The sequence below is a fragment of the Acinonyx jubatus genome, chromosome E2 (genome assembly GCF_027475565.1).
Source record: "Acinonyx jubatus isolate Ajub_Pintada_27869175 chromosome E2, VMU_Ajub_asm_v1.0, whole genome shotgun sequence".
In the NCBI taxonomy this organism is placed as follows: Eukaryota; Metazoa; Chordata; class Mammalia; order Carnivora; family Felidae; genus Acinonyx; species Acinonyx jubatus.
The window spans coordinates 57,760,690-57,787,793 of NC_069396.1; the positions used below are offsets into that span (position 1 = coordinate 57,760,690).

Below are 27,104 nucleotides of genomic sequence, written 5' to 3' on the forward strand. Positions count from 1 at the left end.
TGGAGCCTTTGGAATGAGGTCCCTAATCCCATGCATGAGGACTCCACCCTCGTGATTTAAGCACCTCGCAATGGCTCCATCTCCAAATACTGTCACACTGGGCTTTAGGATTTCAACATATCAATTTTGATGGAGACACAAACATTCAGACCCTCACAGTGATGTTCCAGTTGTTTAGAGTTTGAGGCTGACCATATGTGCTGCTGGGAGTGTTTTTCTATGTGTCTCCCAGTGCAGGTGAAGGGATTTCTCTGGGGCTTGTGCCTAGCAGTGGGATTGCTGCATGGCGAGATATGCACATCTTCAGCCTTATTAGAGCATGCCAATCTCCCAGGCATCTTATATTTAAGAAGCTCAAAATGGAATTCTTGATTCACCTAAACCCCTACCCAAATGTGTTCTTCCCCTTTTCTGTTCTTAATTCAAAATGCCACCACTCAACCAGACCCTCTTGATTCCTCCCTTTCAGTTACACACACACACACACACACACACACACACACTCACATTCTACTTACAGAATTCATCTCGAACCCACCCATTTCTCTCCACCACTAAGGTCTAGCCACTGCCCCCCCCCCCATCTCTCCTGCTGGACTGCTGTAGTCTTCTGCTTCCACTGTACCCCTCCAGTTCCTTCTCCACTCAGCAGCCAGAGGGAACTTTGTAAAGTGCAAGAGTGATCCCATCCCTCCACGTTAAAATCTTGCTTTCAATGACCTGGAAGGCCCACCAGCCTCTGCGTGACCTGACCCCTAGACCTCAGTTCTTGCCTCTTCTCCGTGCCCATCCAGGCATCCTCCTCGCTGGTCTCTTGCCACCCTTCAGGTTTCAGATCAAATGCCACCACTGTAGAGAAGCCCACGGGACACCCAAACTGGGATGGCAGAGTCACTTTCTTAACACCTCTCCTCATCTCCTTCAGATGCTCAAAACCATCTGGAAATTACTCTCCTTTCTTTGATTACTCTTTTCTCCACCCTATCGCCCACACACTAAACATATAAACCCCATGAGGAGTTATTTTCTTTGCTGTTGGATCCCCAGAGAGGATTACAATGCCTGGCACAGAATAGGCACTCAGTATACAGGAATGTAATCTAGTGCACAGAAGACAATACGAATGGCTGACCCCTTCCCTGATGGGCGAATCCTATCCTAGGAATTGGATGTAAGCGTTCAAGGTACAAATTTGGACACCTGGAGGTGGAGTCTAAGAGATAGGGTCTCTGCTTAGGGGTAGAACTTTTCTTTAAGGAGATAGTTTGGTTTTTAGGGGGCAAGTCTTATGGGATTGATGGTTTCTAAAGGGCATGTTTAGCCCATTGGAGACGGATGTTGTATTTAAGGGACTGGGTTCCCTTTTGGTGAGACTTAAACCCTTTCTGATTTTAATGGTCGTGCACTCTCGACTCAAAATTTGTCAGGAGGGAGGGAGGAAAGATCTTTATTTAGGGGGCCTGTCCTAAACCAGGGAGGGAGAAACTCCCACCTCTCTGGAGCCAAGGATCAGAAAATGAGACATCAGTGACTGACAGGACAAGGTTTATTGGGGTCCTGGAGACATTAGGGAGTGGGATGAGGGGGCAAGGTCGAGGCTCACAGGGGGGAACCCCCTAGCCAAACCCCCTTCCCCCTTGGGGTTGAGGGGAACACAGAGACAGACAAACCAACAGAGATGGAAAGACTGACAGGTGCTACAGCAGAGTGGGAGGAAAACCCCAATGTCCACCACCTCCCATTCAGATGAGTTCACAGGATGGGGAATGACGTGGACTGGCCCACACTTGAGAGCGAGGGAGGAGTGTCTGCCGTATTCACCTAAGGAGGGTGGGGGGGCAGGCCACAGTCTGGACCAGCCCATTCCAGTGGACAGGGGTGTGTATCTGAATCAGTTCATTCTACTGGGCAGGAGGGATTTCAAACCAGCCTATTCTAGTGGTTGGGGGTGGGGAAGATCATTAGGGTTGATCCATTCTGCAGTAGGGGAGGGAGACCTAATTGGGGAGTGGGGGCTGAGGGCAGGGGACATCTACCCTGGTCCTCTTTCAGCATAAGGAATGAAATGGGGTGGGAGTGGGGGAAGGCAGATTCCGGCTATATCCATTTTGGGGGGGGGGGGGACACCAGTGACTGGTGGGTAGCATTTGGAAGGGAATCTAGGGAAATTCGGGGTCATGATCTCCCCACATTCTCCAGATCAAGGTCGTTGGGAATGATGGCTCTCAGGGAGAGGGGCAGCCTTCCCTTGGGGGTGGGGGGGGGGGGGAAGGTGCCCATCTGTCATTATTAGGGCCCTCAAGATGAGAAGTACTTGGGAGACCCATTTCTCACTGCTAGGTCCCCACAGCTTGGAGGCTGCCTATTGACTTGGGGGTGTCCAGCGTATATTCCAGGGGTCTCACACTCAGGGGTCTCTTCATGGACCCTGGACCCCAGAGCTGAGGAATCTCTCCGTTTATTTGCTGCCCTCCAGCTCAGGGCCCTGTGTGGGCGTCTGGTGGCCCTGTCTCTCCAGCCAGGGTCCCCTTGCTTCAGGGCCCGTGGATCTGGATCCAGACCGGGCCGGGCCCAAGTCCAGCCCCGCCCCGGGGAGGGGCGGTTGGGCGGAGGCGCGGCCTGGCCGTCAGTCCATGCCCCGGTGCAGCTTCAGGTGACGAGAGAGGTTGCTGAGCGTGATGAAGCCCTTGCCGCAAATGTGGCAGGGAAAGGGCCGCTCGGTGCCGTGCAGCAGCCGGTGGCGCTTGAGGTAGCACTCGTGGCGGAAGAACTTGCCGCACTCGAGGCACGGGAACGGCTTCTCGCCCGTGTGCACCAGCACGTGCCGCTCCAGGTCGCGCGGCGAGCGGAACAGCTTCTCGCACTCGGAGCAGCCGAAGATCTTCTTGCCCCGGCCCGAGCCGGACGCGGCCTCCCCGGCCGCCGGCTCCCCCTCCGGGGCCGCGGGCGTCGCCTCCGCCCCTCCACCCTCGCCGTGGCTGGCCCGCCGGTGCTCTTCTAGGGCCGCCAGGGCCGCGTACAGGGCCCCGCAGTGGCCGCAGCCGTAGGTGGCGGGCCCCGAGTGGGCCTCCAGGTGGCTGGCCAGCGCGGCAGCTGAAGCGAAGAAGGTCCCGCAGTCGCACTGGTACAGGGTGTCTTCCGGCGCCTCGGCCACGGCCGCGGGCGCTGGGGCCTCCCCGCCACCCTCGGGGAGCAGCCCCCGGAGCTCAGGCACGCCGCCCCCAGCGTGGCCCAGGAGCAGCCCGCCGTCCCAGGCCGGCTGGGCGCTGCCTGCCTCCGCAGGACCGCCGCCTCCGCCGCCGTCGGCCGCCCCCGCGGCCCAGGCCTGCGCAGGGGGCGCGCCCGGGCTCTGCAGGTCGTGCGTCAGCTTGTGCCGCTCTAGCAGCGCGGGGGCGTTGAAGTCGCGCTCACAGCGCGGGCACTTGAAGGGCTTCACATCAGTGTGCGCCGCCCAGTGGGCCGCCAGCTCGCGGCCCTGGTCGAAGCGCCGCGCACAGGCTCCGCAGGCGAACGGGGGCAGTGAGGCGGCGGCCGCGGCCGCGGCCTCCGCCAGCCCCCAGCTGCCCGGGCCCGCGCCCGCCGCCTCTGGGCCCTCTCCGCCAGCAGCTCCCGCACCCCCGCACACCGAGCAGGGGCCCACGTTGCAGCAGACGGAGCAGGGCGCGCTCAGGGCGGGCAGGCCTGGGCCGGGCTGCAGTGGAGACGGGAGCACCCCACGGTGCTGGCGCTTGAGGTGGCGGCCCAAGCTCGAGCGTGAGGAGAAGCGCAGCTCGCAGACCAGGCAGCAGTAGGGTTTCTCGCCAGTGTGGACGACCTGGGAGGGAGAGAGGGAGAGCGCGGCATCAGAGCAGACGGTCCAGTCTGCAGGGCGGATTCCTGCCCTCCCGACTGGCCTTGCCTAGCTTCCACCTTCTCCCTCTTCTTCTCTGATTTGGGTCATGTTGGGATTCTTTCTGCCCCTTCCCTCGCAGGACCTTTGCACGTGCTGTTCCTTTAGGCTGGAGAACGCTTCCTCCCATTCGTCCAGACTAACTCTTACTCATTTTCACCAAGCCCACCTAGGAAACTGGGACTCCCTGGGAGAATGGTTAGGTACTAGGGCTCTGAGCACTAACAAACCTGGGTTCAAGTCCCCCCTCTGCCTTCTAGTTGCAGTGAAAACTAGACAAGTAACATCATCTCTGAGGCTCTGCTTTTCTCCTCTGTGACACGGGCACAAGATGTGCCATCTCACAGGGTCGTTGTGAGTATAGGATAAAATCATCACTAAACAGCTACTCAATTCCTAGAAACTGTAATTATTATTGATAAATGTTCCGACCTCCTATGGATGTCCTCTAAGGTGGTGGATATCGGGAAGAGGTGGAGAGGATCTTTCATAATCCCCTGGGACGGGAGGTGGTTTTTCAAGGTAAATGTCCAACCTTCTAGAGCAAGAACTGTCCAACAGAGCTTTCTGCACTGATGGAGGTGTTGTGTACCTTCACTGACCAATATGGCAGCCACCAGCGACACCTGGCTTTTGAGCACGTGAAATGTGGCCAGTGTGTTACACAAGACGGTGCCTTACTGATAGTGGCCCTTGTGGTTTATTTAAAAGTCTGGGAGTACTAGAGACAGATTTTGAGCGTCCAGTCCTTTTGATTGGTAGTGCCTGCCTGTTGAACTGTAAAGCTAAATGAGAAAGCACAGCGCTGTCTGCTGCCCAAAGCGGGGCCCTGTGGCTCCAAGGGTGTGTCCAGCCCAGGGAGGCCAGCCTGAGCCCAGCCTGCGGGACTCACCTGGTGGTGCAGCAGGCCGGTGGAGTCTCGGAACCCTTTAGGGCAGGCAGAGCAGCGGTAGGGCCGCTCGCCGGTGTGCGAGCGCAGGTGGTTGGCCAGGTTGAAGCTGTGTTTGAAGCCCTTGCCACAGCGCGGACACGCGTGGGGTTTGAGTGCAGTGTGCCGGGCGAAGTGGCGCCGAAGGTCCGAGCGGTAGCGGAAGCTCTTGCCACACTCACTGCAGTGAAATGGGACCCGGGGAGCAGCAGCAGCGGGAGGTGCTGGGGCCGGGGTCGGGGCGGGGACCGGGGGCACTGGCAGCGGGGCATCATCCATGGTGGTGTGGTGGCAGGGCAGTGGCGAGTGGAGGCTCTCTCTGGAGCAAGGGGAGACATGGAAGGCAGGGGAAGCAGTCAGCTCCCCATCAGCCGTCTCCTATCAGTCTCCTTGGACTCGGGACCCGCTATCTATCCCCTGGGAACCCTTCCCACTTCCCTCCAAGCTACACTCAACCTCCAAGCCACGACCACCCACCGGTAAGCCTCCCCTTCTCCTGCAAACCCTCCTCCCACTCATCTGCCAATCTTCCTAATCAGTGCCAAGTGGCTAATACACTCCTGAGTGTTTTTAAGCCTCTTCTCTACTTGGACCCCCCCCTTCTCCCTAAGCCCCGCCCACTCTGTTAGCCCCCAGCCACTCTGAATCAGGTCCCACCCACTCCTCCTCAAGTTCCCGTTGCCTCTTGAATTCTCTGACAAGTCCCTTCCTCTCTGAAAGTCCCTCCCAGTCTTCTTCGAGAGTGAAAGTCACCTTCGGGGAAAAGATTCACATTCCTAGCAAATGAGTGGGACAAAGATTTGGGGCCAAGTGCACTTGGTTCAACCTTCCAGGGCGACCAGGAATGGTCCTGGAACCTCTGAAGAAACCAACTGTCCATCTGCAGAAAGTCTGTCCATCTGCACAGTGGGAGTAACAGGGGTACCTACCTCATGCAGTGGAGGTGAGGCGTAAGCAAAACTGTGGCAGTGCGTGCCGCGCCCTGACTCAGGCAGGGGCCCAGCAAAGGCTCAACAGGCAAGCTGTTCTGATTACTACTGCCCGCCAAGTTCCTCTGAGATTGCTCTCTAAATCCTACCATCTCTTCTCCGCTAAGGTGCGCCTCCAGAACGCCACACAGGTTGTCGTCTCCACCTAGCCTGTAGGGGGGCCCGTCCTTTCCAAGACCCTCCACTCAGCCTTCCGGGGGGGAGCCCCTTCCCAGCCCTCCAAATCATTGCACTTACGTTATGAAGACTTGTTATTTCCACTACACGCCTAAATCCCATCACCTCACTGCGCCCACTCCTGCACAAACTACTCCCCTTCTGCTCTAAGCTCCGCCCACCTGTGCCCAGAGTCCCATTCCCGCTCCCCGCCCCCCCCCCCACTCAGCCCAGGTAAGTCCTTCCACCCTTCAACCTGGGACCCTCCTAGCACTCTTTGGCCACGCCCCTTATCAAGCCCCACCCATTGCTAAGCACCACCCATTTTCGATCCATAGTCCGGTTCTTCCACTAAGCCCAGCCTATTTCCATTCTAAGCCACGCCCCTCTGGAAGCTCCTCCCCGCAGCTGCTCCGCCCCCGTCGCCACTAAGCCCCGCCCCCTTCCCACCCAGTCGCCTGCAGGACTGGCCCCCCCTCCCCTGTCGGCTCTGGGACCGAGGCCCTGAGTACCGGCCTTTTGTGCCCCTCCCCCCTGTCCCTAAGAGGTGCGGCCCGGGGCGCCCGGGGTGGGAGCAGGTCAGGCGCGACCCGCAGCCGGGCGAGTCCACCTCGCTCGCACGGAGCGGGGGTTTTGGAGCCCTGGGGCGGCCCCAGGAGGCCGGGAAAGTCAGTCGGCTTTTCTCTTTAATTACTTACACCTCCCTCTGGGCGCCGACATTTTGGGCAGCGGGGGCAGCGTCACTTCCACCCGGGGGCCCCTCGACTTCCGCCTCGGCTCCCTGCTCCCCCACACTCCTTTCTCCCGCCCCCTTGGCTTCCCCCTCCCCACCGCCCGCCCTTATCCCTGTTTCCCGTCCCTTCCCCAGCACTGGAAGTTGGGGGAAGCCAGGGTGGCGCCATCTTTGGTGAGGGCAGAGTGGGGCGGAGCTAAGGGGGGGGGGGGGAGACTCCCGGCGCCATACAGACTGAGGGCAACAGGCTCCCGCCGCGGCCTCCTGCCCTCGGTGTCTGTGCTGGCGGGAGTTCACGTTGATGAGGGCAGATGTGATTCCCTTTTCACAGCCTTAGACTCCTCCTGTGTAGGATGTAGCTTTGAGTCCGGAGAAAAGAAAAATCAAAGTTCGGCGACTGTGGTAGAGTTAGGAGGAAAGAGCAGGTCCCATGTTGTTGTCAGCCCTCCAGGGGGCTTTGAAGTCTATCAGGCGCCATGTTAATTACGGGAACAAACAGCCATTTTCCCGCTCCTCATCCTTGTGGTACCTGCCTTTGATTGGGTCACCCTGCTGGGTACTTTGTGGGAGGAAAGACATTTCTGTGTGGTCCAGAATGTGTTGGTGAGGTTATTTCCCGCTCGGGGCCAGCGAAGGCGACGGGCGCGCAGGCGCGTTTTGGCTGCAAGGACGTGACCGGTCCTTAGGACCCGGCGCGTCCTCTTTGTTCCCCGCGGGCGCGGGCCCGACTGAGAGGGAGTGGGGGAGGGAGAGGGCGGGGCCGTCCCCAAGCGCGCCGCCGAGGGGCAGGGCCCCCTGGCCCCCGCCCCTTCCCACCCGCCGGCCCCGTCGCCCCCGCGCGCGCACACTCGCGAGCCCAGGCGACATGCAAATGAGGTACCCGAGAGGCGGGGGTCCGGGCGGGGAGAGGGGAGCGGAGGGAGGGGAGGCCCGGGGCCGCGCGCTCCTGGAGCGCGCCCCCACACCTGCTTCTGCGCCCGCGCCCGCCGCAGCGCGCGCGCCGACCTCGCGCCCCGCGGAGTCGGCCCGGGCGCGCGCGCGCAGACCCCCTTCCTGGAGGCCCTCGCCGTCCGCGGCCCGCGCGCCGCTCATTGGCCGCCGCCCCCGCAGGGCCCGCCCCGCGCGCTCGGGCCGCCGGGCGCGTGCCTGCACGGGGGTGGCAGAGGGGCAAGGGGCGAGGCCCCTGTTCCGGAGACCCCGGTTCTAGTCCAGGCCTTCCTATCGGAGCGAACCATGTGATCGTGGAAAAGTGGTGGCCCCTCTCTGGCCTTCAATGTATGTGCCTGTTCCAGTGGCACCTGCAGCCCCAGCTGTTAACTGCACCTCTTCTTTCCTCACTCTCGCCTTAATTACACCCTGGTCTCATGGTCCCATGCTCTGTCGATGGAGGTCGTGGTGGTGATGGTAGTTTACTGAGTGCTTACTATTACCGACTGACAACTTGCTATAGCCATTTTACAGAGGTGGAAACTGGCCCAGAGAAGCAAAGTCATTTGTTAATTAATGGCAGAGCTGGATCTAACCCAGGTGTAAGGAACCCTATGGTATCCCCTTGTCTCCTTGGGTGCATTTCTTCTCACTCCCTGCGCCTCTGGGGTCCTGGAGATCTAGTTCGAGTCCTTATCCCGCTCTTGTTTGCAGAGAGGGCTTGGGCAACTGACCAGGCTTTCCTGTGCCTCTGTTTCCCCAGCTGCAAAATGGGGGTGATGTACCATTATTCAGAAAGTTGGCGTGGGGCTTAGCTGTCAGTGAGTGCCTAGCTGATATCTTCTAGGCACTTCTGTGCACTGAGCACTTTATGTGTATTATCCTCATGCCATGTCTGTGCGAGTAAGATGACCTATTCGTCCTATTTTGCAAAAGGCTTAACGGAGGCTCAGAGAAATAATTGCCCCAGAGCACACAGAGAGTGAGTGACAGACTCAGGAGTTGAACCCAGACCCTGTGAGTTGGGAGCCTTAACAGTTCCCATATATTTCTTCACCCACGACTTGGGGCCAAACATCACCTGGGACCACCAGTCCCTGTCTTCTCCCAGTCCTGAACTCCCACACTCCTCCCACTTTGCCAAACAGAAGCGGGACAAAACGTTTCTGGGCCTCCATGGCTCAGGTTTGATGGGCTCTTTGTTTTGAGGATCGCAATACTGGCCCATACCCTTAGTTGGACTCTATCCTATCCTCCTATGAAGATTTTCCTTTATTTTGATTCAAGATGACTCTGAACTTCTAGGAAGGGGGTGAGGGAGGCTGAGGAGACACCTGTGTGGCTAAAGGTGGTGTCTTTTTACCAAATGGTTGGAATTATCTTGCTATTTTACCCACCAGTGTAGCTATAACTGTCCAGGTGAATGTTGGCCATGCCCAGGTCGAGAGACTCAGACCAAGGGATGGGCCAGGTGTTGGGGGACAAGGGATGACTCAGACCCTCCCTGCACTGACGGCTGCCCCCTCTCTCCTCTTAGCCCGGCTCCAGTGCCCAGGCCCAAGCCCCCCACTGCTCAATGGACACCCCCAGCCCAGACCCGTTGCCTTCGCCTTTGCCCGGGGAGGAAGAGAAACCTCTGGCCTTACCTCCTCCTGTTCCCCGGGGCCGTCGAGGCCGGCGCCCTGGGGGGGCCACCTCCTCGAATCGGACGCTCAAGGCCGCCCTCCCTCGCAAGCGGGGCCGCCCCCCCAAGTCAGGGCAGGAGCCCCCGCTGGCACAGGGGGTGACAGCCCCTGTGGGCAGCGGCGGTGGCAGCGACCTCCTGTTGATCGATGATCAGGGTGTGCCCTATACGGTCTCTGAGGGGTCAGCGTCTGGTTTGCCTGAGGGCTCCGGCCCCAAGAAGGCCCCGCACTTCTGCCCGGTGTGCCTGCGGGCCTTCCCCTACCTCTCCGACCTGGAACGCCACAGCATCTCGCACTCAGAGCTGAAGCCGCACGAGTGCAAGGATTGCGGCAAGACCTTCAAGCGGTCCAGCCACCTGCGGCGGCACTGCAACATCCATGCCGGCCTGCGGCCCTTCCGCTGCCCACTCTGCCCTCGTCGCTTCCGCGAGGCGGGTGAGCTGGCCCACCACCACCGTGTCCACTCCGGGGAGCGCCCCTACCAGTGCCCTGTCTGCCGGCTGCGCTTCACGGAGGCCAACACGCTCCGGCGCCATGCCAAACGCAAGCACCCCGAGGCCATGGGGGCACCCCTGTGTTCCCCGGACCCAGGGCCCGAACCACCGTGGGACGACGAGGGCATTCCGGCTGCGGCAGGGGCTGAAGAGGGGGTGGAGGAGCCGGAGGGCAAAGAGCTGGATTGACCCACACCCTGGGCCACCTGTCCCCAGGCCAGGTTTAGAGCTGGGAGTTCAGCTGGTGCTGAGCCTGGGCAGGAAAGCTGGGACGCCCTCATACCTGGTGGTCTTCCCGTTGTGGGAGGGGGTTGAGGGTGAGGACCTAAACTCCTGGGTCCTGCTGCCTTCCGCCACCCTCCCCCGGACTGACAGGCCCCTGGAGGCGGGGGCCTTGGAAATAAATATCTGCCTACTGGCTTCCTGTGTGTATTCAGTGATGGTACCAGGGCTGGCCCTCCCCTCAAATGTCCTCTGGTCGCTATGCCACCCTGATAGGAGTGCATCGAGTTTGGGAGAGCCCCATGTCATGTGCCTTGTTAGCTTGCCACTATGGGCTGGCTTGGAGGAAGGCTTTGCCCCCTCTCCCAGCTCCAGCAGACCCCAAAGTGCTCCCTGTAAATATCCACTCTAAGTAAAACATTGAACCTCTGTGCAAATGTGATCTAGGTCCCCATCCCCCATCCCAGCCATATTCTTGGAAATTCTGCCCCCACGACTTTGCTCCATCACTTTGTCCTGACACTAAGGAAAAACCGAGTTGAGGGTTGTGAGCAGAATTGACAACTTTGATAAGGCTTACTTAGATAAGAGGTGTGGCCAGGAGGGGGCGGGGCTAGGGAAACGGGGCGGGGTTGGGGCTAAGGGGTGAGGCTGATGAACATTGTGGGCGGGGTTTAGGGGGCAGGTGTTGAGAACAAGGGTGGGGCTTGACTTGGTTTAAGGGTTGGCAGGCAGAAGGTGGAAACGGTTTAGAGGCCATATGAATAGGGTTTATCTGAGAGGAGACGTTTCAAGGGGGGACTGCAGGAGAGCAAGGTGTTGGGACAGACGGGATGTAACTGTGAAGAGAAGGTGCTGTGAGGGGGGCATGACTGTTATTCAGGCACAGGTGACAGAAGGGGGTACCTAAATAAGGACTAAGGAAGGGAAGTGCCTGAGACGAAGGGCGCTTAGTAGGAAGGGCCTGGGCTAACACAGGGGGCTTGGTGCAGCCTAAAAACCTCTGGGGGGCACTGCTAGAAGAGTGTTGGGCTGTGGGCGGGGCTGAGGGGAGATAGGTGGAGTTCTTGGGGACTTGGAAGTGGGTAAGAACAGGAGAAAAATCGTGGGTGCTGGGCGAGGAGGATGTATTTTAAGGCAGTGGGCGGGGCTTAAATAATTAAGTTATAAAATGGGCGTGGTTCAGAATGGGGGCGGGGCTTACACGCCAGATTTACGCGAGGGGCGTGGCTTAACCGGATGTCCGGAGCGTGTGGGCCGTGCCCTAGGCGGCGGGGGCTCAGGGCGCAGGCGCACGTTGCTTAGCTCGCCTACCGGAAGCGGCCTAGGCTCTCCCCGTCCGCGTCCCCGAGCCAGTGCGCAGGCGCACTTCTCTTTCCCGGTCGCCGCCACCGCCTCCTCTTTCCGCTTCTCCAAGCCGGCGCCTCGGAGACGGGCGCGACTTCCGCTTCCGGGCGGGCGGGCAGGCGGGCGGCGCGGGGCTGCCGGGGAGGGGGAGGGGGCGGCACTTCCGGTCGGGCCCTCGGGTCTCCCCGGAGCGGCGGCGCCTCCTCCGCCTCCTCGGCCTCCTCCCGGCGGAGACCCCTGCGCCGGTGAGTGACGGGGCGCGTGGCCCGGGGACCCGGGGGCAACGGGGGCGGGGGGTCCCGCCCTGGCCCGCTCTGGTCCCCAGAACGTCCCCGTCAGTGCCTCTCCCGCCGGGCCCTCGCCAGGGGTCCCCCCAGTCACTGCTCCCCCATAAGACCCTTCCAGACATCTGCCCCATTAACGCCCCCATGCAGGACGGCTGCCAAAGCGTCCTTGTTTGTGGCGATCCCTTAAACTGCTGCCAGGGCCCCCATGAATGCTTTCTCATAGGATCGCTTCTGCGTAACCCTCGTCATTGCTGCCTCCAGGACAGCCCCCCAAATGCCACCAGCGCTGCCTTCCTTCATGGAGGGCAGCTGCCCGTGAACCCTCCGTTAGTATTCCCTATAGGCTGCCTCCAAAGAGTGTTGCATTAGTGCTTCGCTGCAGAACTGCCCCTCTTATCTCTGTCCACACACAACAGCCCCCAATTCTCCCACATTTCCACTCCCCACCCCCCCACCCCCCCGCCTCCTCCCGATGTAAAAATACTTTCCATTCTGGTCTGCAGCAAAAAAATACCTTTTTTCTTTTCTTCTGCCACCCCCCCCCCCACCCGGTACCGTAGTGGTTGAGAATACCCCCTTCAACCCTCCCCCCCACCTCCTTCCCCCCCCCCCCCCCATAGAACAGCTAGCTCCCTCTAGAGTTCTGCTCTCACACCCACATCCTCTCCCCATTCAGGTGGAAACAGCTGCCTGTTTAGCTCCAGGCTCCAATGAAACACTTCTGCTGTACCTCCCTCCTTTCCCCAAGCCAGGTCCCCAGTCCTGTCCCCAGTCCTCCCACAGAGCAGTGCCCCACAGTGAGCCTCTCCCTCTCAGACCACCTCTTTCTGTGGCGTTAACCTCTCCCGCTTCGCACCCAGCTTCATTTCATCCTCCTGGACGCCCTAGAGAAGACCCCCATCTTTACTATGGCCTGACCTCTTTTTTTCCCCAGGCATGTGTTCATTCATTCATTCATTCATTCATTCACTGTTCTAGGTACAGGGCATACAGTGGTGAAGGAGAGAGATACACATGGTCTTTCATTTTGTGGGTTTTACAGTCTACTTGAGAGAGTTCAAACACAAGTGAACGAATAAGATAAATCCTGTTTTCTGGGTTCTCCCAGAGCCCGATGGTTTACCTCAGAGGTGAAAACTGAATTAGCAGAGGTGACTTAGCCGTGTAGAGATCTGGGTGGACGGTTTCAGGCAGCGAGAATAGCAAGCACAAAGGTCCTGAGGTGGCCGTGATCATGGTGAGTGGAGGAGTATTAGGGAAGCCAGTGAGGTTGGAGCAGAGGAAGAGAACAAGAGGGAGAGGGTTTGATGTCTTAGGGCATTGGGGATAAGGGCACTGTGATCAATTTTCTCGCCTTTGTCAGCTCTACCAAGCCCATACTGTTCTTCATTTGTTCATTCATTCATTTGTTCAAGTGTTTGATGAGGACCTGTTACACATGGGGGATGCAGCAGAGAACCAAACAGACAAAAACCCTTGCCCTCATGGAGCGCATATGCTAGCTGATGGGACAGTTAAAAAACAAAATGTGTGTGTGTGTGTGTGTGTATAAAATACAGCAGGATCAGGGTATGGTCACAGAAGAGGGTGGCAAAAAGGCCTTCTTCAAAAGATTCCCATTGTCAATCTTGTCGCCCCCCAAAGCCACACACACACACCTCTGTGTAAATCCCGACCCTCCTGGACAACCGTGGCCAACCGGGGGCTGCTCTTGCCAGCTGCCCCCAAGAGTGAAGTGGTTAAGAGGGTGAGTCCAGGATTCCACTGTGTTCATATCTCTGAGCAAACCACTCCCTCTTTTCCTAGCCTCATTCATTCACTTACTTCATAAATATTTTTGGAGACAGGCACTGTTCTAGGTCCTGGGATAGAACAGTGAACAAAACAGGTAAAGATCGTTGCCTGTATGGAGCCCACCTTCTAGAGGGGGAGGCCAGCAACAACAAGACAAGCAGAATATGTGGTTTATCGGGTGATGCTGACAGATCAGGACAGAAACAAAGCAGGCTGGGAAGAGCCGGAATGTTGGTGTGGATGACAGGTTACAGGGGCCATGGAGAGCCTCACTGAGGAGACAGCCTTTGGGCAGAGATGTGAAAGAGGTGAGGGAGAGAGAGGTATAGAGATAGCAGTCAGAGGATTCCAGACAGAAGCAACAGCGAGTGCAAGGGCCCTGGGGTAGGAATGCTGGCATGTTGGAGGAGCAGCCAGGTGGCCATGGAGGGTATGTAGGTCATCATAGAGACTTTGACTTTAAGTGGGATGGGTGTCATTGCAGGGTTTGAACAGAGGAGGGACGTGGTTTGGCCTTAGTCCTCCCGTCTGTTAAATGAGAATAATAGTAATGCTTATCTGATGAGTGTGTTATGAAGTTGGAGACAAACCACATAAGATACGTAGTACAGTGCTTATTAGCGTTCAGAAGATCCTGGTGGCTGGTTCTGGGATCGGGTATCAAGGAAGTGGGTGCGGTGAAGTGTATTTCTAGTATAAGGCAGAGTGGGGGACCTTCCTTTATTTTGGAGAGAGAATGTTGAAAGCATGCTGTAGTGGGTAACAGCACGCACTCTGGAGCCCTGCTGCCTGCCTCCTATTCCTGGCTCTGCCACGGCTTGTTACTGGTATGACATTAGGAGATGAATTTATGTCTCCGGCCCTCAGTCTCTTCCTCTGTGAAACAGAGTTGATAGTGGTCACCATCTTCTTGACTCAGTAGGAAGATTCGTTGAAGGATTTAGAAGAGCACTAGGCAGGTAGAAAGCACTTCACATTACGCGGTACGTGTGTCCACGTTACTGTTATTAACAGACTACAGCTTCATCCCAAGTCGAACCTGTTGTAGCAGAATGGCCCACAGGTCCTGGTATCAGAGAGATTTGGAATCTAATACCTACTTTCCCCTTGACTGGCTATGTGACCTTGGGGAAATGACCCCCCCTTTCTCAGTTTTCCCATTTACAAAATGGAGCTGATAACAGTACAGGACCATCGTGAGGCCTCACGATGCTGCACCTCAAACTGGTTGAACAATAAACACAAACATGAGCTGTTACGATTACGAGTGCAGTTGCTGTCCCCTTGGGACGTGCCCCCATCATGCTTCTCTCCATAGGATGCGTCTCCCCTTAGAAAGACACCGATTTAAGGCTGGGATCCCCCGAAAGAGGAAATGCCTCTTATTTCCCAGTGGAAATACTGGGAGCCTGATCACTTCCATCCCCCAGTGTTCCTCCCTGCTCTTCACAGCAGTAACCCTTCACATCTTCCCACTCGCCTTTGGGTCCCTCCTTACAACATCACCGCCCTTGAATTCCTTCTTCTGGGGACCTCCACCCCGTGTCAACTCCATCTCTGCTAAACGTCCCCCTCCCTCCCTCAGGGGGTTCTGGTCAGCTCAGTCTTGTTCCTTTGCTCATTTAACAAACACTTACCAGTATAGGCTATCAGTTTACCTCTGAGCCCTACTTTGGCTGCATCTTCTCTAAGTTTTGGTACGTTGTGTTTTCATATTTATTCATCCGGGGTTCCTTGTTTCTTGTGGTTTCTTGGTGGGTCTGCTGGTGATTTAGGAGGGTGCTGTTTAAGTCCCATATATCAGCAAATACTTATCAAACAACCACACCATACTGGGTGCTGTGCTCGGTGCTGGGGGCACAGCGGCAAACAAGACGGACCAAATCCTTATTCTGTTAGGTGGGGATGCCAGACAGTAAACACACAAAGAAATACACACAGCAAGTGGTGGCAGTGACAGTGATGAGAAAATGCAGCAAGATGAGGGGTTAGGGAGGATTGGGTAGGATGGAGAGGACATCTGAACAGGGACCTGAAGCAGGCACAGGACTGAACCTTGAGATCTGAGGAATAGACTCACCACATCACTGCTCCATCCGTTCAAGACAGACACCCCCTTCCCCTCCCACCCAGCCCCCTACATAAACTCCCATCACCTAGGTAACACCCCCCAGTAAGGCTCCAGGCCCCACAGTCCACCCCACCTTTGTCCACCTTAGGAAACAAACAACCTGGTGGGGGAAGTGGGGAGGCTGAGCCGCAGACTTGCTCTGTGACCTTGGGCAATTTACTTGACTTCTCTGTGCTTCTGTTTTGTCAAATGGGGATAATAGTCCCTATGTCATAGTCTCATAGATTTGGGGGGGATTGAGTTAATATATATAATGTGCTGGGAGCACACTGGGCTTGTAGGAAATGCCCAGTCAACATTAGCTGTTATTAATATGTACCCTGATGGAGGCAAGCCAGGGCGGTGGTTTCTTCCCTAAGACACCTCCTTCCCCTGCCCCTTGCACTCCTCTACCATGTGCTTTCTGCCCACCCAGCCCACTCTCCCGGTCTCCTGGGTTTAGGTTTCCCCCACAGGCTCCCATCACCACTGCAGCCATGCCTTTGTTCCTTCTGGAGAGCAAATTAACCAGAGGGGGTGTGAAGGGCATGGGATGTTGAGTCTCGTCCAAGGACACCCAGAGCTAGAGGCTAAAAATACCGACCTCTTGGCGGAGGAGTGGAGGAGACACTCACCTTTCACCTGTGGAGGGGAGAGAGCCAGCTGGCTGGCTGGGGGCAGATGGGCCCTGGCCTTGGTAGGTAGGCATCGCTGACCCCTGTTGTGGGCACAGAGCCAGGTCCCCATGGGCCAGTGATTATGGACAAGAAGCATGCTACACCTTGGGGGCTCTTCTCCCACTGACTGTCCGTGGACTTGGTGGAGGTGTTTCCCCGGCCCCCTGGGTGGCTCAGGTTCAAAAGTCCATTGTAGGAGCTGAGGTTCTGGTGGGGGCCGGGGCGCAGACATGGACACCTGCCTTCTGGGATGACAAATACTGTAAAGGAGGTGCCCAGAGACTGACTGCCATTGCACAGGAGGCAGGGAAATCCCCACCTGGGGCGAGGATGGAGACCTGCACCCCCTGGGCATCTGCTGTCGGGGTCCCCCAGGTGTGTGATGTCACCGAAGGTACGCATAATGTTTCCTTCCGTGCAGAGTGAGCTCCCTAAATTCCCCCTGCGGCCTAGGGGTTACCGCCTCCTCGTAGAAATGGAGAAAGCGAGGTTCGGGAAGGAGAGGGAATGTGAACCCAGGTCTGCCCAGGTGCAGTGCCCACCTGTTTCCTGCTGCGTCAGGCTGCCTTCTCAGTGCCAGGCCGCCTTCTCAGTGCCAGGCCTCCCAGTGTAACTTGCTTCTTCCAGGCAAACACCTTGTAGTAAAAGAACACGGCCCTCCCCAACACTGATTTCATTCCAGTTCTCTTGGTCTGTCTTGACTTTATCTACTGCCAGTGCTGAGAGGGTATCGATATAATACCACTTACCGCATGCTTGCAAAGTGCCAGGAAGCCTCCACCCGAAGGCCTGCTATTTGCTTGCTGGAGCCTCACATCGACCCTGAGCAGGAGGGGTGTGCTTTGTCACCTCTGTTCGTAGATGTGGAAATTCGGGCACAGAGAGGTTCAGGAACTTGCCTGTGGTCACACAGCTGGAATGTGGTGGGCCTCAGATTCCTATCTGGCACTCGAGCTCTAGAGTCCACCCTCTTATCGTTTTAGAGGCAAAACCTGAGGGGATTGAGAACGGGGCTCTGTGTGTGTGTGTGTGTGTGTGTGTGTGTGTGTGTGTGTGTGTGTGTTTTGGAGAGGGGGGTAGGACACGGTGCTGATACCCAAGAGTTTGTAAGGGGACTGCCACCAGAGGCAAGGGGTGCTGGGAGAATTAGATTGGGGGTGCGGAGCTGAGGGCCTGGGGGATGGGGAGGAAGGATGTGGGAAGACCCCAGAAACAACGGGAACGTGGAAGGGATGGGAGGGCAGGAGCAAAGGGGCCCCAGCAAGGAGGTGGACGGCTGAGCAGGCGTCTGTGGTGCGCTAGAGCCAGGAGGGGGCTGCCCTGTGCGCTGGAGGGGCGGGGGGCCGAGAGGAGCAAGGCTGGGAGGCAGACTGTGGCTCCGGCAGATGGCCATGACTTCCGGCGCCCGGTCCCCTTTCCTCAGCCCTCTCCTCTTCTCCACAGGGTCTGCCGTCGCCCACCCCGCCCGAGATGGAGGCAAACGCAGCGGGCGGTGCCGCCGGGGGCGGTGGGGGCAGCGGCATAGGGGGCGAGGACGGGGTTCACTTCCAGAGCTACCCCTTCGACTTTCTGGAGTTCCTCAACCACCAGCGCTTCGAGCCCATGGAACTGTACGGGGAGCACGCCAAGGCGGTGGCCGCCCTGCCCTGCGCCCCCGGGCCGCCGCCCCAGCCCCCGCCCCAGCCCCCTCCGCCCCAGTACGACTACCCGCCTCAGGCGACCTTCAAACCCAAGGCGGAGGCGCCGTCCTCGTCCTCGTCCTCCTCGTCGTCGTCCTCGTCGTCGTCGTCGTCGTCCTCCTCGCAGGCCAAGAAGCCCGACCCGCCCCTGCCGCCCGCCTTCGGGCCCCCTCCGCCCCCCCTATTTGATGCTGCCTTCCCCGCCCCGCAGTGGGGCATCGTCGACCTGTCTGGACACCAGCACCTTTTTGGGAACCTGAAACGCGGAGGGCCCGCGACCGGGCCGGGGGTGACCCCGGGGCTGGCCTCTCCCACCGGGACCCCGGGGCCGCTTCCCGCCCCCTCACAGACCCCTCCGGGGCCCGCCGCAGGGGCGGCGGCCTGCGACCCGGCCAAGGACGACAAGGGCTACTTCCGGAGGCTCAAGTACCTGATGGAGCGGCGCTTCCCCTGCGGCGTGTGCCAGAAGTCCTTCAAGCAGTCCTCGCACCTGGTGCAGCACATGCTGGTGCACTCAGGCGAGCGGCCCTACGAGTGCGGCGTCTGCGGCCGCACCTACAACCACGTGTCCAGCCTCATCCGCCACCGCCGCTGCCACAAGGACGTGCCGCCCGCTCCCGGGGGCCCGCCGCAGCCCGGGGCGCCCCTCCCGCCGCTGGGCCTGCCGGCGCCCGCGGCCGGCGCACCCCCCGCCGCCCCCACCCCCGTGCCCTCCGGCCCTCCCGCCCCGCCCCCAGCCGCCGCCGCCGCCGCCGGAGCCGGAGCCGCCGTGGCCTCCAGCGTGGCGGAGGCGGCCGGAGCCCCCGCTGGGGTGGGCGTGCCCCCTCCCGCGGCGGGGGGCGGCGAGGGCCCGTTTGCCTGCCCGCTGTGCTGGAAGGTCTTCAAGAAGCCCAGCCACCTCCACCAGCACCAGATTATCCACACCGGCGAGAAGCCCTTCTCCTGCTCCGTGTGCAGCAAGAGCTTCAACCGCAGGGAGAGCCTCAAGCGGCACGTGAAGACGCACTCTGCCGACCTCTTGCGCCTGCCATGCGGCGTCTGCGGGAAGGCCTTCCGCGACGCCGCCTACCTGCTCAAGCACCAGGCGGCCCACGCGGGCGCGGGCGCGGCGGGACCCCGGCCCGTGTACCCCTGCGACCTGTGTGGCAAGTCGTACTCGGCGCCCCAGAGCCTGCTCCGCCACAAGGCGGCGCACGCCCCGCCCGCCACCGCCCCGGACGCGCCCAAGGACGCGGCGGCCGCGGTCGCGCAGCCCCCGCCAGCCTTCCCTGCAGGCCCCTACCTCCTGCCCCCGGACCCTCCGGCCACGGACAGCGAGAAGGCCGCGGCGGCCGCGGCGGCCGTGGTGTACGGCGCCGTGCCCGTCCCGCTCTTGGGGGCGCACCCGCTGCTGCTGGGCGGGGCTGGCACCAGCGCGGCGGGCGGCGCGGGCGCCAGCGTCCCCGGAAAGACCTTCTGCTGCGGCATCTGCGGGCGGGGCTTCGGGCGACGCGAGACTCTGAAGCGCCACGAGCGCATCCACACGGGCGAGAAGCCCCACCAGTGTCCCGTGTGCGGGAAGCGCTTCCGGGAGTCCTTCCACCTGAGCAAGCACCACGTGGTGCACACCCGCGAGCGGCCCTACAAGTGCGAGCTGTGCGGCAAGGTCTTCGGCTACCCGCAGAGCCTCACCCGCCACCGCCAGGTGCACCGCCTCCAACTGCCCTGCGCCCTGGCTGGGGCTGCGGGCCTCCCGGCCACGCAGGGTGCGCCCGGGGCCTGTGGGCCAGGCGCCTCGGCCGCCTCTGCCGGGGCCGCCGATGCCCTGAGCTATGCCTGCTCGGACTGCGGCGAACACTTCCCGGATCTCTTCCACGTGATGAGCCACAAGGAGGCCCACATGGCAGAGAAGCCGTACGGCTGCGATGCCTGCGGCAAGACCTTCGGCTTCATCGAGAATCTCATGTGGCACAAGCTGGTCCACCAGGCTGCCCCCGAGCGCCTGCTCCCGCCCACACCCGGGGGTCCCCAACCCCCGGATGGCTCCAGCAGCGCCGACGCGGCCAGCGTGCTGGACAACGGGCTGGCGGGAGAGGTGGGGGCGGCCGTGGCTGCCCTGGCGGGGGTGTCCGGGGGTGACGACGCCAGCGGGACGGCGGTGGCGGGGGGCGGCGGGGGTGCCAGCTCGGGCCCTGAGCGCTTCAGCTGCGCCACGTGTGGCCAGAGCTTCAAACACTTCCTGGGCCTGGTGACTCACAAGTACGTGCACCTGGTGCGGCGGACCCTAGGCTGTGGCCTCTGCGGCCAGAGCTTCGCCGGTGCCTACGACCTGCTCCTGCACCGCCGCAGCCACCGGCAGAAGCGGGGCTTCCGCTGCCCGGTGTGCGGCAAGCGCTTCTGGGAGGCGGCCCTGCTGATGCGCCACCAGCGCTGCCACACGGAGCAGCGGCCCTACCGGTGCGGCGTGTGTGGCCGAGGCTTCCTGCGCTCCTGGTACCTGCGGCAGCACCGCGTGGTGCACACCGGCGAGCGCGCCTTCAAGTGCGGCGTGTGCGCCAAGCGCTTCGCGCAGTCGTCCAGCCTGGCGGAGCACCGGCGGCTGCACGCCGTGGCCCGGCCCCAGCGCTGTGGCGCCTGCGGCAAGACCTTCCGCTACCGCTCCAACCTGCTGGAGCACCAGCGGCTGCACCTGGGGGAGCGCGCCTACCGTTGCGAGCACTGCGGGAAGGGCTTCTTCTACCTGAGCTCGGTGCTGCGCCACCAGCGCGCCCACGAGCCGCCGCGGCCCGAGCTCCGCTGCCCTGCCTGCCTCAAGGCCTTCAAGGACCCCGGCTACTTCCGTAAACACCTGGCGGCGCACCAGGGCGGACGGCCCTTCCGCTGCTCCTCCTGTGGGGAGGGCTTCGCCAACACCTATGGCCTCAAGAAACACCGCCTGGCGCACAAAGCCGAGGGCCTCGGGGGACCTGGGGCAGGGGCGGGCGCCTTGGCCGGAAAAGATGCCTGACCAGGAGGGGGTTCCCATCCGCCACTCCAATCAGATGTCCCCTCTCAACCCCTCCCCTCCTTCTCTCCAGTTGCTGATCAGACTCTTAACCCCTCCTCGCTGTTGCCCAGCCATCCTTCAGAACTTCGGACAGACTAGCCTCCTTGCAGGCTCATGATGCCGCACAGACTCCCGTCCCGGACGTCTCTGGCCCTCCCCTCAGCCCGTCAGACACTGAACTTGACCCTCCGTCCAACTCCGTTTTGTAACCTTCATCAGCGCCCCCTCCCCCAGCAGCATTCTGTCCCCCGATAAGCTTTGGTGGAGGATGTGGGTCTGAACTGCCCTTCCCCATTCCTTTGGGATCTGGCTGGAACCGAGTATGCGTGGAGTTGGGAGGGCACAAGGGGGACTGGGTGCTCTTTTGGATTGTGGGGGTGGGGGCGGGGTGGTAGACGCGGCTTGTACAGAGCGGAGAATAATAAATCGTATCAACAGGGCTACCAGAGTCCTTTCTTGTATCCCAGGGAGAGGGGATTAAGCGCTGACAAAGTTGAGAACTTTTGTTTCCCAGGGATTTTGATTCCCCGACACCCTCTGCCTCACCCTCAGGCTTTCTGCTTTGCCTCATCCAAATGACAATTACTGAGGATTTACCGTATCCAAGCTTCAGTCTGCACGTTGGGCAAAGGGAGATGAACAAGACAGGTAAGTTTCTGTTCTCAGAAACTCACAGTGTGCCTGGACTCCTTCCCCTTTTGAGATGTTTTTGGCGTTTGTTCGTCTGGCCCACATTTCCAGAAGCCCTCCCCCACCCCCCAACGTCTGCTGGGTCCTTCACTGGACACCGGGGAAACATGAATTGGACACGCTCCTTGCCCTCAATGGAGGAGAACCCCTGTGTTCCCGCGTTGCACAGACTCCTCGACCATCGCACCCATCTGTCCAGGATAATTGGGAGGGGCTTCAAAAGCCCTTCCACGGCGCTCACTTCCGTTGTTGGAACAGTGAGCCAGCTATGTGCTCTCTGTGTTGTTATCCCATCTGTCCGAAGAGGAGGCGGAGGTCCTGGAGAAGAAAGAGGCTCCAGGGACTCCCAGCAAATCCACAGTAGAACGGGGACTGCAGGCCCAGGGTGCTCAGTGCTGGGACTGGAAGACAAAGCTGGTTCAGGGGGCATGGCCTGGGCAGGTTCGGCTTGACCCACTCCGGGGCAGCAACCTAGTGTGGCCAACCTATGGCAATGCTGAAGACCTGGACTGAGAGAGTCCTTGTGCCAGGGCCCCAGGGTTCGAAAGTCCCACGGACCCAGAGCCACACCACAAAACGTCCACAGAATTATCCCTGAGGGCAGAGAGCATGGAGGAGTCGCTTTGTGAGGCTGGGGGGTAGCCAAGCTCCCTGGAGGAGAAAGTAATGCCTGAACAATAACAAGCCACAGAAGCTTGCCAGGTAAAGTGGGCACAGAATTCTGGGTGGAGGGTTGAGTGTGTTTAACTGAACCCAGCTGTTACAGAGAATTTCAGTGAGGAGTATGGCTGGGAGGTTGGGGGGAGGGGGGGGTGGGGTGGGTGTGGGAGGCTGGATCCTGAAGGGCTTTGAATTCCAAACTAGAGCTTGGATGATCTTGTAGGCCAGAGGCCGGAAGCTGGCAGCTGTTGGACACAAGCCACTGACATGCTTTGTTTAGCCCATGCATTAAAAAATTAATAATAAAGTTTGACTTAGTTGCCAACATTTGAAAATCAAAGGATTTTGCATAATATGAACTAATGCAACTTCTGAAAAATTGGGGAGATCTAGCAACCCGGTCTGCACTCTCCCAGAGCTGAGTAACCATTGCCCTCTCTCTAATCTGCCACCAAATTCTGCCATTTCCCCTCCCTGGTGCTGGCACTTTCCCGTCTCACCCAGCCACCTCCCTCCTACATTTACATTGCCACCCAGCGCCTACAGGCATTTGGGCTTGCGATCCCATCTTGAAGCTACAAGTAGTGGATTGGTAACAAGGTGGGGATCTGTGTTTTTGGAGGATCCCGTGCTGCCGCGTGGCTCTTCAAATGTGGGATCATTGTTGGCTTGGCCCACAAGAGTAGTGACAATGAAAGTGTTTAGATTCCAAAGATACTTAACCAGCTCAACAGCGGGGAAAGGATGAAGGCAGGGATTAGATAAGTGGATGAGGGATCAAGACGACTTAAAGAGTCTGCCCAGGTCTCTAGCTTGGGTGGTGAGGCCAGTGACAGGAAACACAGGTGTTTCTTTGGAGAAAACAGAATGAGTTCTGTTGGTGCTCTGACCTCTCGAAGGGCTATCTTGGGGGAGATGCTGGGCAAAGAGGAAGGTGAGCAAATCCGGGGCTCTCCCTCGTTGATAAATATACTAATCACTGAAGTCCCTTCATGTTGTCAAACTTCCCCTGATACCCATTCCCACAGGTGAAGCACACAACATCTCTGAAGAGCCAGACACTGTCCACCCCCATTGTAAAGATGAGGAAACAGAGATTTGGAGAGAGATCTGCAATTCACTGCTCCTGGCAAGACCACAGTGTGGACCCTCTACTCCCACCCCCGAAACACAAGACTGACATAGACCCTTCAGAAAGTCCTTTAATAGGAGAACTGGAGGCTCCCCACCTCCAGCTCCCAGGTCCTCCTTTTGCCCCCGCCACGGTGACTCAGTTCATTCCACACCTGCCGTACACAGGCCAGCCCACCATGCTGCCTTCCCCAACACTTCCGTGGGATAGCATTGTGTCAGGCAGTAAGCTGTTTGCTTCAAACAGGGAGTGGAGGAGATCAGAGAAAACTGAGGCTACTCTGTAGCCCTGGGGGCCATGGGCTCTGAACCTAAAGGCCTATGATGGGGGTATTAGGTGGCTGTTTGCTGTCTGTTGTAATGTTGCCTCAGAGTCAGTGAGTTAAGGAGGGCCCACCATGGGAGCAGGGAGCAACTCTTAGAGTCAAGATCCTTAGGGTCATGCTTACATCCTTGAGGCTCAAGTGCTCTCAGCTAGGACTTGGGGACCCTCTGGCTTCGAGGTGATGGGATCCCAGAGTCTCTTCATGGAGGACCTGGCAGGTGTCTTCTGCCTGAGGGTGGGTAGGCATCCCAGGTTCAGTGCAATCCAGTGAGGTAGGCAAAAGATTCCATCCTGGTCCACCCTAGGCCCCCAAGATAGTCCAGGGTTCTGTAGATGAAGGACTGACCCCAGTTCTGCCCCTTCCATTCAACCCTGGCTCACCCTCTATGGTGCCCAGGCTCTGTGGGGACAAACTGTGTCTTGCATGAGGACAACCGAATGAGCAGGCAGCTTGGGCAGTGAAAACCAGCCTGTGTTCCTCACACATACCTGGGCATCCACAAGTCTGTGTCTGTGCCTTTCTGAGTCTCATGGAGGTGCTGTATGGGTTTGTGGGTGTCCCGAAACCTGTTCTCCTGTACTAGCTGCTCATGGCCATCACTGTTAGCTCTTTTCACCTCTACCCCCATCTCCTCTCTCCTGCCTCCTTTTCCCACCCACCCCCTCCCTTGCAATGTGCCTCCTACTTCCCACGTTGATGCCCCCATGTCCCTGCTCTCCCAGCCTACTGGGTGACCTCCACCTTCACCTTTGCCGTCTCCCCTTGGCCTTCTTCCAGACTGTCTCCTGCCCCACAGCCACTCCCTGGCTCCTCGGCCCCGGAGGCCAGCTGGCTGCCAGAGTCCCCCACCCCTGGCCCTGGCCCGTGGAAGTGGGTGCGCTGGTGTTTGCGGAAGTTAGAGGAGTTGTTGAAAGTGCGATCGCACAGGGCGCAGCGGAAGGGGCGCTCCCCGGTGTGGATGCGCGCGTGGCCGCTGAGCACCGAGGACTGGGTGAAGCCCTTGCCGCAGATGCCGCAGTGGTAGGGCCGCTCGCCCGTGTGCACCCGCTCGTGGTCGCGCATGTCTGACGAGCGGCGGAACGGCTTGGCGCAGAACCTGCAGGCGAAAGGCTTCCCCACCGCCGCGCCCGCTGCCGCCGCCGCCATCACCACCTCCGACCTCTCCTGGGGCACCCCGGGCCTCTGTTCCCGAGCCGCCGCCGCCTCCCGGGGCCTCTGAGAGGTCCCCGGCTCCACCCCGTGTCGGTGCTGGTGCCGCAGCAGAGGCGCCAGGGCCTTGAAGGCCCGGGGGCAGAGGGCGCAGCGGTAGGGCCGCTCCCCCGTGTGCAGGCTGTAGTGCGCGCGGAGGCTGGCGGGGCCCGGACAGCTGTGGCCACACACATGACACCGGCTGGGGTCCCCACCCTGCCCGCCGCCCTCAGCCCCCGCCAGGTGGCCATGTTCGTGGAACAGCAGCTCAGACACCAGCCGGAAGGCAGCTGGGCACAAGGCACAGTGGAGGGAACCTGGCTCCGGGGGCTCAGGTACCAGCGTGGTGTCCGTCACCTTCACCACTTGGATCTCGATGAGGTCACTCGGGGGTGTGGCGGGCCGGCCATCATCTGGCACCAGGACCTGGGGTGAGGGGGAGAAAAAACCAGGAGCCTGTGGACCCTGCCTCAGGGCCTCACCCACAAGGCCCCCACTTATTAAAACATCCATCTCCTATGTAGCGTGCTGGGCCCCTCAGTTTCCAGATCCTGCTCTCCATCTTCTAGGATTCTGCAGTATCCCTATCAAGACTTCCCCTCCGGTCCCAAATACATCACGGATCTAGCCATTTCTCTCCCCTACCCCAGTTAAAAGCCAATTATTTCTTGGCTTGACAACGAAAAAGCCTCCTGAAGAGAACCTCTGTTCTTATGTCTGCTGACTCCCCAAAGCAGCCTGAATGACCTTTTGAAAATGGAAATCAGGTCGTCATTTTCCCACTCAAAACTCTTCCATGGCTTCAACTGCACGTAACATCCCAAACCGCCATCATAATACCCATCGTGATCCGGCTCCTGCTTGTCTCTGACCCCAGTGTAAATATAAGCCGGCACGCAGCTGGCTTCTCTCATTTACATGTAGCTCCCCTTACCCCCCACTCTAACAGCTCACTCTTTATTTCCTTCATAGCGTGTATCACAATAAATGTCCTCTATTGTCTCTCTCCCCGCTGGGCTGGGAGCTCCAAGAGAATACAGTCCTTATCTGTCTTGTTCACCTCTCTACCCACTGAGCCCCAGGAAGAGCTCAGTAAATGTTTGTTGAATGAATGAGTGTCTGTTACTCTCCAGCCCCTAGTGGGGAAAGTTCCAAAGTCACCTGGAGCAGTCATTTCTACCCCTGCCCCCCAAATCTCCCCTTGGGCATTGGAGACACATCACTCGGACCCTTGCAGAATCATTACTCCACCCCAGCGCGGGTGCCCCGACCATAACCACCCACCCTTGTCTTTCAGGGTCACCTTCCCAATCATCCATCAAGTTCTCTAGCCCCAGAATATATCTGAGGCCCCGCCCCCTTAACAACACAAAGTCAATCTCTGAGATTTCTCTCCCCTTACCTATCTCCTGCCCAGATGTTCCACCCAACCCCCTCCTTAGGCCACACCCACACAGGCCACGCCCCGCATCCTCATAGGCTCCGCGTTCGGCCACGCCCCTCGCCCACCCCGAGAGGCCCCACCCCCCAGACCCGGAGCCCTAAATACGTCCCCCGCCCAGCCCTCATAGGCCCCGCCCCCTGCCCTGAGCCCTCTTCCCGCCTCGAGTCCCCCGCCGAGGCCCCTTCCCCGCCCGCACCAGGTCCGGCGTCTCCGGGGATCGCGGCTCCGGGGCCGCTGAGCTCGGACTCGGGGGCTCCGGGCGCGCGGCAGCCATCTTGTGCCCAGGCCCCGCCCCCAAGCCCGTGGTCGCGGTGGGAGGGGGCGGGGCTCGGGCTGGCGTCAGAGCTGCTGCGCAGGCGCACTAGCGGGCGGGGGGGGGCGGAGCTCTACGGAGGCCGAGCCCCGCCCACCCGCAGGAAGCGCTGGGTCCCTTCTAATCACCTGTCAGCCGGGGAGGACCGCACGGGTGGGGCTCTGGGTGGCGACCGGCCAAGCGGAATTTCTCCTTCTAACCAGCATTACCAGGCTCTGGCAGTCAGCCGACTCTGGCCTGAACGTCACCTTTGTTGTTTTCTATTGTTTTCCTACAGCATGTTTTTGTCGCCACCTCCGCGTGGCTCCTCGTCACAGATCATGGCAACGTTTACGAATGTCAGGGTTTTTCCAAGTCGGTTTACAGAGGGTGTTCGGCAAACAGCGACACCGGTGGAGACGCCTGGGAAA

General features: G+C 59.5%; 4 protein-coding genes across 6 annotated transcripts; 2 read left to right on the top strand and 2 right to left on the bottom strand.

The window, feature by feature from the left end:
• Nucleotides 1-1,528: 1,528 nt before the first annotated feature.
• FIZ1 (FLT3 interacting zinc finger 1) lies at nucleotides 1,529-6,820 on the bottom strand. Of its 2 annotated transcripts, none has more exons than XM_027037315.2 (3): nucleotides 6,661-6,820; nucleotides 4,782-5,136; nucleotides 1,529-3,814 (listed from the first exon to the last, which is right to left on the bottom strand). In XM_027037315.2, the coding sequence occupies exons 2-3, from the start codon at nucleotides 5,094-5,096 to the stop codon at nucleotides 2,627-2,629; spliced, it is 1,503 nt and encodes a 500-aa protein (XP_026893116.1). In that variant the 5' UTR covers nucleotides 5,097-5,136; nucleotides 6,661-6,820; the 3' UTR covers nucleotides 1,529-2,626. The 2 variants fall into 2 exon arrangements, with proteins under 2 accessions (XP_026893116.1, XP_026893115.1); XM_027037314.2 differs by lacking the exon at nucleotides 6,661-6,820 and adding an exon at nucleotides 5,747-6,182.
• Nucleotides 6,821-6,996: 176 nt separating this feature from the next.
• ZNF524 (zinc finger protein 524) lies at nucleotides 6,997-10,221 on the top strand. The gene is made up of 2 exons (XM_027037379.2): nucleotides 6,997-7,571; nucleotides 9,160-10,221. Exon 2 carries the CDS (start codon nucleotides 9,199-9,201, stop codon nucleotides 9,988-9,990), a length of 792 nt encoding a protein of 263 aa, XP_026893180.1. The 5' UTR covers nucleotides 6,997-7,571; nucleotides 9,160-9,198; the 3' UTR covers nucleotides 9,991-10,221.
• A 936-nt stretch (nucleotides 10,222-11,157) lies between these two features.
• Nucleotides 11,158-22,394, top strand: ZNF865 (zinc finger protein 865). Of its 2 annotated transcripts, XM_053210594.1 has the most exons (3): nucleotides 11,158-11,615; nucleotides 12,334-12,409; nucleotides 17,682-22,394. In XM_053210594.1, the coding sequence occupies exons 2-3, from the start codon at nucleotides 12,368-12,370 to the stop codon at nucleotides 20,901-20,903; spliced, it is 3,264 nt and encodes a 1,087-aa protein (XP_053066569.1). In that variant the 5' UTR covers nucleotides 11,158-11,615; nucleotides 12,334-12,367; the 3' UTR covers nucleotides 20,904-22,394. The 2 variants fall into 2 exon arrangements, with proteins under 2 accessions (XP_053066569.1, XP_026893045.2); XM_027037244.2 differs by lacking the exon at nucleotides 12,334-12,409 and having other exon boundaries at nucleotides 11,165-11,615; nucleotides 17,682-22,393.
• Nucleotides 22,395-23,476: 1,082 nt separating this feature from the next.
• On the bottom strand, nucleotides 23,477-26,726 carry ZNF784 (zinc finger protein 784). Its single transcript, XM_027037349.2, has 2 exons — nucleotides 26,578-26,726; nucleotides 23,477-25,363 (listed from the first exon to the last, which is right to left on the bottom strand). The coding sequence occupies exons 1-2, from the start codon at nucleotides 26,653-26,655 to the stop codon at nucleotides 24,473-24,475; spliced, it is 969 nt and encodes a 322-aa protein (XP_026893150.1). The 5' UTR covers nucleotides 26,656-26,726; the 3' UTR covers nucleotides 23,477-24,472.
• Between the last annotated feature and the right edge of the window lie 378 nt (nucleotides 26,727-27,104).